Source organism: Stigmatopora nigra, chromosome 14, assembly GCF_051989575.1.
Source record: "Stigmatopora nigra isolate UIUO_SnigA chromosome 14, RoL_Snig_1.1, whole genome shotgun sequence".
Lineage (NCBI taxonomy): Eukaryota > Metazoa > Chordata > Actinopteri > Syngnathiformes > Syngnathidae > Stigmatopora > Stigmatopora nigra.
Window position 1 is genome coordinate 12,165,459 of NC_135521.1, and position 8,282 is coordinate 12,173,740.

Below are 8,282 nucleotides of genomic sequence, written 5' to 3' on the forward strand. Positions count from 1 at the left end.
TCCAATGGAACGTGTTGAAGGCTCGGCTCATTTACATTTTACACGTTTAACCTTCAACTCTCCCACAAGTAGCTTCTGAATTCTCCCTCTATACACACAAAGTCTCATTCCTGAATGTAATTCAACAATGCAATAAGTAGTTCTGGACACCAAATGCTGTTGATAGACTGGGAGCTGCTGCATAAAACCACAAGCTGACCGCTGGAAGCAGCTCCAAATTGTCAGTGAAAGCATCAACTAGAGCTCAGGATGTATGGTCAGAGTGTGTCCCCTTTTTTTCAGTACTTCTAGTCTTTCATCCAGAAGGAATGCAAAGACAAGGCTTTGTGCTTGTTGGCAAGTCTAAAACATGTGTTAAAAATCTTGTCCTATGCCAGCCTCACTCATTATTGAATGATAATGATAGCAGCAGGAGAATGTCTTCCCGAGAGGCTCTTTTGGGGGGAAAAGTTGATCCACTACAGTAGTCCCAAAGGCGTTAAAGTCAAGGCTGACCTACTGCCTCATTCTGTGTGGTATGTGAAAGAAACTCTTGTTTCTTGGTAAAATAAAATAGAAATACAATTATTTTAGTCGATAATAAAAGATCAAACACTCCAGAAATCAGATAATGAGCTGTCTTTTATCTAAAATCATTAAAATAAATATTTCCCTTTCTTTTTATCTCTAACAAGAGTGAATAAATGTTGAAAACAAGACAGTGTGGCTAAATTATCTCCATAACTCTGTTAAAATAGATTTTTGATGAACAGATAGAGTAACACTCGATAGAGAAAGTGAGTATTTTTGTAATAAAAAACAAACAAAATGAAAAAAAAACCATGAATACCGGGGATACACATTTTGTTTCATGTAGGTCATTTTTCAATAAAATAATGCACCTAAAAATTGGAAAAAATGAGAAAAACACACTGCACCATCGAATGTCCTCAATAATTTTAATAATCAATTAATCGATGCAGTCTAAGGAAAACCATAAGAACGATGTAGCTTGCAACAAAGATGAAGATGATCCCCCCCTTGCACTAGTCCTTTTCTTGTCCTTCCTGTGTTTAGAAACAAAATAAAAGGCTTCCAGTCTACCTCTGACATTTTGGCAGCAGCAAACTCTGAAGTGCAAAAGGTTACAGGCCTTTCTGTGAGCACAGGAGCTCCCTCCCCACCCTGAATGAGCCCCTTTCCATGCCTTAAGCACAGAATCGAGTCTTTGTATGTTTGACTTGTACTTTTTTACCTCACTTGCTTGCTCACACACTTTCCAGCCTCACAGTCCTACAAGGAATTTTCATTTGAAATTGACCACCCTGTTTTCCCATTTGAATTTCTACAACTACTTTATCTCTTATATAAAGACAATAAATACATCCATTTTAATGAAATGGGTTACTCGGAGGTCAATTTTAAACAACTCCTATCCCACATAAACCAACTCCCTAGTGTTGACTTTCATTTGTCTACCCTTTCGAAACTTTTCCAAGTGCCATTATCCATTCTATATCATCAACATTTACGGTAATCCTCCGGTTGTTCTTATTCCGTCACATAATAACACAGTGTTTTAAAGGCCAGAGTCATTCAGAGCAGTAGTACTGTCCCATCTGCCCGAGTCACGGCCTCCTCAGCGCGTCGTCCCGTTTGTATTGGCCCGACATTCCCAGTCCCTCTCATCACCCCTGTGGTCAGCCTGTGGGCGTGGAGGCAGACGGTCACATTCCACGGTCCGAAGCATCCTGCACGGCGCCCTCATTTTGCTTCCCAGCTCTCATTCAGCAATGTCACGGGACAAATTACTCTGGTCAAGTCACCGACCCAATATAATTTGACCACAACAAACCAGTAATCAGTCACCCCAGACCATCAACATACCCAAAATATACACACATAGCAATACCAAATTCAAAAAAATGATATATATTGATGAAATATTGGTTGCAAAGGCCAAACGGTTCTACATTGCTCTATAAACTTTGTTTTTTTAACGTTTTTTTACATTCTCTTCATTTTTTGACATGAGAGAAATGCAAAATATTTGCTTTACCTCAAACTCTTTAATATGTTCTAAGAGGATGATTCTTGTTGAGAAGTCAGATCAAATTTGACCCTCTTTGCCGTGTTATGTGCACACAGCGTCTGCCAATGTAACAGCAATCTAAACCATCTCTCCAATTTCATAAGAAGCACCTGTGTTTGGAGACTTAACATTCCACATACTTATCTTACCAAAAAAAGCCTTTGTGCATAGTGCACATGTACTGCATAAACTGTACTGAAGCATGAAGGTACACATTCATTCCAAGGGTTAGAACAATCATGTCATCTGGCAATGTTCACCTTCACTAAAAGAAATTAAGATGTACTTGGGGAAATAATTGGAAATCATGATCAATATGTCCAGAAAAGTAGATTTATGGTATAAAGTTGTATATAAAACAGTGGTGTACCTTTTAGGAACTCCGTTTGGTAAGTGGCAGATGATTAAATTTAGGTGTGTTTGCTTTTTCATTGGAGTATTTATTATAAGACAGGGAGAATTAGATGAGTCGGGTCAAGCAATATGGCCGGAAAATAAAATCTCTAATTATTTTCCTATTGGTGAAAACTACTTTCAGAGGCGAAATTGGCTTTTTTTAAACTGTTAATTATATATTTTTAAACATTTTAATATCAACTCTCACAATTGCAGGTCACCCCGAAATGATCAACCATTTCTTCAGATGCTTTAGAGCCATGTTAAATAATTTTGACATGACTTAAGACTATTTTCATACTTACTTTTATATTTATTAATATTTAAATATGACTCCATGATTTTTTCTTCCTTGACATTATTTAAAAATCAACTTCCATTCAGATTTAGGTCCTACAAAATTGTATTTTTCTGAACTTCTTCGACATTACTTGCATCCAAAATGCTCGAGGCACTGTCAAATAAAAAAAAAAAGGGTCCAGACTCCCATCCCCTTTAGCCTAATTTCCTTTTTGCACAGACATCCCACAGCACGAATCCACTTCCATACATGCATGTATATATGCAGCCACTGTGGCCACTCTTTGACCCACTCCCGGGACCCAAACAAACATCCGTTCACCCCTAAAAAACCGCAATTCCCTGGCCTGTCCTCCTCCTGGGGACTGGTGGTTAAAGACAACAAAAAAGTGGGAGCTTAAATGCATCAACGTCTGTTGACTTGCATGTGAAGTGCCTGCCTGAATCATTCACAGAGCGTCACCAATCAATGTGTGAGTTGCTGACCTCCCTCTTGGCTTGTAACTGGAGCTCATATAGCTACAATAAAACTAGCAGGGTTACACTAGCGAGGTGGTGCCCTTGGTAGGCGTTATTGTCTTGGAATGGAAGGTTAAAATGGTTCTTAATGAGGGGGACTATTATGCAGCAGGAGCCCACATTTTTTGCATTAAAAACACAGTCAATTAAAGCTCGACTTCAACTCTGTTTCTATCCCTAATGTTAGTGCATGTCCATTATTTTGGACGGAACAAAAGTGTCCTCAGTGTTTTTGTCTTGGTCTCTGTGGCCCTCAGTCTTTCTATACTTACCCAAGCAAGCACAGGTGTCGATCTCTAATGATACCAGGTTATTATTAGAGGCAACTCTGTGCTAGACCGTAAAGGATTTCAGTTTTCATAGTGTTCTGTCCCCATGGAGTTGTTTTTAAAGCTTTTAGAACAAGGCCTCTCTGTTAGTACTGCTTACGTATGTCTATTAGCTACTCAATTATAATGTCTTATCCCGTAGCGCTTTTTTAAAAGCACTCCTTAACAGCCAAAGGCCAGCAAACACACTTGTTCGCATGCTCCTTTTTTTTGCTGGCTGTATCAAATTGCACCTTGAGCTTAATTGGCTTGGTATCACGGTGCACTGTTGTCGACGGTGACAAATTGTTCTTTCAGAGCTTCTCTGAACGCTTGCCCATTGCCATGTCATGAGGGATTGTGGAGGAGAATAAAAGAAGAGAAAAAAAGTTGATTGTCCCTCTGGCCCAAGATCAAATGTTGTCGTAATTGTCACAAAGAAATAGCAGTTTTGAACTTTATTTGTGCCTTTTCTCGGTTTAAGATGGCGGTTAAGGAGGGCATTTTAAATCTGTTGACTGTTCCCTAACTGCTTTTTTACTGTGCTGAGATATATACTATGTATAATCAATATATACTGTATGCATAATGTATCCTTTTTCCTTCCATCATCAATCTTAATAAGCTGTATTCAACAGAGTGACAAGTCTATGTGCTTTTACCAGCAAATCATTGTTGTTAAAAATCAACACACACAATCATATGGTGCATAAAATATATCAGAGGCAACACAAGAATAATCTTTACAATGACAGCCTGGATGTGGATGACTTTGTCTCCATTCCATTAGCATGATTTAATGAAAGTGAACAAATAGAAAAATACATCATAAAAATCATCTGTTTTTACAATGTAAAACACATTAAATCATGCCTCCTTTTCTCATGATATAAAATGACCCAAACATACAATATTTTTTTCCATATCACCCAGCACTAACACAATTTGGAACTTTATATTCTATTGCATGAGCACGAGTGTGTTAGTGCCTTTACGTGTGTGTACGTGCACATCATTTGGCACTAGCTCATTGTCAGGACACCGAAGCGTAGTGCACATTATTACTGATATCCTACCGCCCTCTCATAACTCAGGCCGCTTATTACAGTCCCCCTCACAGCTTTTCGCCAGACAAAGCATAGTTGACAGTGTTTCTTTCTCCCACACCCTCCCACACTCCAACACACATACACGCCATTACACACACACATAGACATGCATACATGCACACAGGACGGGAGGCTTCTGCTCAGTGTCAGTAGGAGCACAGCTGTGGATGCGGAGCGATGAAGCAGCTGTGACTAAAAACCCAGCAGCAGGTGACTAAATCTCTGCAGCATGCACAACAGATGGGAAACAAGAAGTGTGATACAGGAGCTGTGGACTAATGTATGATTATGGCAGATATAAATCATATTTTAAATACAGCTTGCCCTTACTCTAATTACAGTTTACAGCTCCTCCCATCACTAACATCATGGCACTTGTAACATAGTGTGAATTGCCTGAATGCTACTAGAAGTAATTACTGTATGATCATTATAGCATTCAACCATTTTTAACAGCAATTATCCCATTCAGGGGAGCAGCGAGTTGGAGCATATCCCAACTAACTTCAGACTTAAGGGAGTTTATAGTTTGAACTGGTCGCCAGAAAGTCGCAGGGGATGTAGAGATCAACAAACATTTGTATATCATTAAGTGGGATCTGAACCTACAAGTCAGGAAAATGCACAACACTACTTTATTTATGTGGGAGGAAAATTGAGATGGAGATTTGAATGAAATTGGTAGTGATTTTGAGTGGTATTGAGTTCTATGAAGAAGTTATTGTGTGTGCTATTGTTATGTGAATAACTGTTATCAGGTTAAAAAAACAACAACAAAAGCCCAATTATCCATTTGTTGTTGTTGTTGTTATTCTGATGTAGAATGTTTGTGTTTGGTGTATATTCAAATGAAATTACACCCTAAAATATGATTTCTAGTCTATTGCAATTTGTTTTAACCTCCTTTAATGTGCATTTTTCTTTACCCAGGTGCAATTGACAGTTCACAAAATACAGTAGCTACTAAATACTGTTAAGAATTTTAAAAATGTGTCTAGCCTCCTGTATCAATCACACTTTGGAAAGCACCACAGGCGCTGTCTGTAATTGTCTGAAATGAAGGTTCTTTTCCAAGTGCTGTTTGCTGCCTTTCAATTATGTTGCATGATTTGATTTGTATAATACAAATATAAATATGGGTAACAAAACAACTATTGGTTACATGGCCCTCAAGTCAGTCAGTTCTTGAATTGATATAAAAATATATCTTTTAACAATTCTCAAGCTTGTTTATGCTTTTCATCTAACCACTTAAATTCACAATTCAACACTTAGAGTGAGATATCATTTATGATGCCGCTGTGTTTATAATTGCACGTCTGGGTTTTTTTTCTTACATTCTCTGAGTGTAAGTAACATTGTTTTTACAGCTGGGTAAGACATTATACAAAACACAGACAGAAATACCACTTGTGTTTATCAGTTTTGCGACCATCTTGGGTTTAAACATCTTTATTCTTCTCATGTGGTGTTTTATTCTTTCATCTGCTTAGACCTTGCGGATAACCTGGCAATGGATGACTTCACCTTCCAGGAGCAGCTTTTGACCCCACGGTTGGCAACAGCAGGGGCTGGAGACGTCCTTTCTCCCGGGACTTCACCACATACTGTTTACCCGCTTTTAACCGTCCCACTGTGTGTCACTCTGTGTTTCTTTCTACTGTGCGATCACTGACCGTCTGCCACGTGCACTCTATTGCACACATTGCCAGCTCTGCAGGACAAGAAAAACTTTTTCCAACTTCAAACATTGTTCTGGAGACATACATCAATGAAAAAAAAAAACATAACAATGCATTAGTATCAGAAGTTCTCTGCAAATTTGGGGCTTTTGCAAGCCCTGTCTTATTAAACATGAGCTAAAATAAAGTGTAACATACGAAAAACTCTAATATGAAGTCGTAGCTATCCTTTATTACAGAGATAATGCTTATCTGCATTGAGTTACTGCCTTGAAAGTGTAAGATGTCGCCCATGGAAGCGAAAAACAGGTAAAATCTTGCTCATAAAATGACTCACGGTTATTAAATGCTTCAAAAATGTATTTTTTATTTCTCAGAACTCTTCAGAAAAAGGCACAAAAGTTCAAACTGGTTCCTTTTACTTCTTGCTTGTGAGTAAATGTACTGTGTTTCTCTTTGTTGAGCGCATATTTATACTTTTTTTTGCAATATTAGTCCACAGGATGGACAGTAAAAAAATGATTCATTAGCAGTTTTAATACAGAATTGTATGTAAATATTTTTGTGTACTTTATGTGAACATTATAATTACGTTTACTTAGCATAAGGTCCAAAAATTGTTTTTTTAATGACTGTGTTTAGCTGCAGTTTTTGGTGTGTCTAGCAGGTTTTCTTGAAAGCATGTACACATTTAATTTTGCTGACAATCTGCACATTGATGACATTGTAAATAAGGATGACCACTTCAAATAATACTGTTGTTTATAAAATAGACAACTTGCGAATTTAATACTAGTACATTTTGAAGACATTTGAATGAACAAGTAAAGTATAAAATGCCTTTTCAAAAAGGGTTTTTTTTTTCAAAAAGGACGATCATACACAGGCATTAGATTAAAATACATTAGATTAAACTTTATTCATCCCGAACTTGGGAAATTCATATTTATTAGATATTGTGCACATACGGTATGCACTGATTGAAACCAGATCATCAGTTTGTCTTTTGTTAATGTTTTGATGAGCGTATGTAAAAAATACTGTGATGATAAATATCCAATGGCCAAATTTACATTTGACCGATTTTGATTGTTTTTTTATTCTAATTTATCATCTGACACACGATTCAGCGTTTAATACAGGATGTACAGTTGAGACGTGTCTATGGTGAAGGCTATGAACACCCTTCATAAAGCAGTACTATAATGGAGTACCTTGCTAATATAAGCACAAGGCAACAAAATGTGAGTACAGCAGTTATAGCATTACACTTCTGTTTGACGCAGCTGTTTATTGAACTCTGTGTCCAACTGTTTTAAGTATAGATTAAAAGTATTTTCACTTACTTGTTTTTATTTTTGCAGCTTGTAGTTGTAGTTCAAATTGTTTAGAAGGCCTGCACTATAAAAAAAATTGGATTAGTGTTGATTTCACTTAATTCAAGTGTCTTGTGTTCATATTGGCACACAATTGGTCAGTAAAATGCAATTGAAAATGGTTTGACTACTATGATTTTGTCATGAAAAAAATGTGTCGAAAATAAGAGACATTTCATTCCAATGAATGTATTTCAAATGAATAATGAATGATTCAATGTGTACGTCCATCTCTAATGTAAATAAATGACCTTATTGATTATATTTATAATATGTTTGTGATATATCATTTTATAATGACATTAAAAGAAAAACATGAAAAAAACAAGTATCTACTTCAAGAAAAGAGCTCAACACATTGAACAGAATATATTGCATCCGATAACTGCAATTCTTTTCTTATGAATTACTTAATAACTTCACAACAAAGATATTAACAATGGCTTTATGAGCAAACAACAGTGATCATCTAAACTCCTTTTCCATGCAGCTTATTTGACATTTTTCACTCAAGATTTGAG

The 8,282-nt window shown here is 36.9% G+C and overlaps 1 protein-coding gene across 1 annotated transcript in view; it reads left to right on the plus strand.

Annotated features, from left to right (window-relative positions):
* Nucleotides 1-8,025, plus strand: part of gpc3 (glypican 3) — a 69,694-nt gene extending 61,669 nt beyond the window's left edge. The window contains exon 8 of the mRNA XM_077733339.1: nt 6,197-8,025. Coding sequence (XP_077589465.1) covers nt 6,197-6,378 — 182 coding nt within the window. The 3' untranslated portion in view covers nt 6,379-8,025. The remainder of the gene's footprint in view (nt 1-6,196) is intronic.
* The last annotated feature ends 257 nt before the right edge of the window (nt 8,026-8,282 follow it).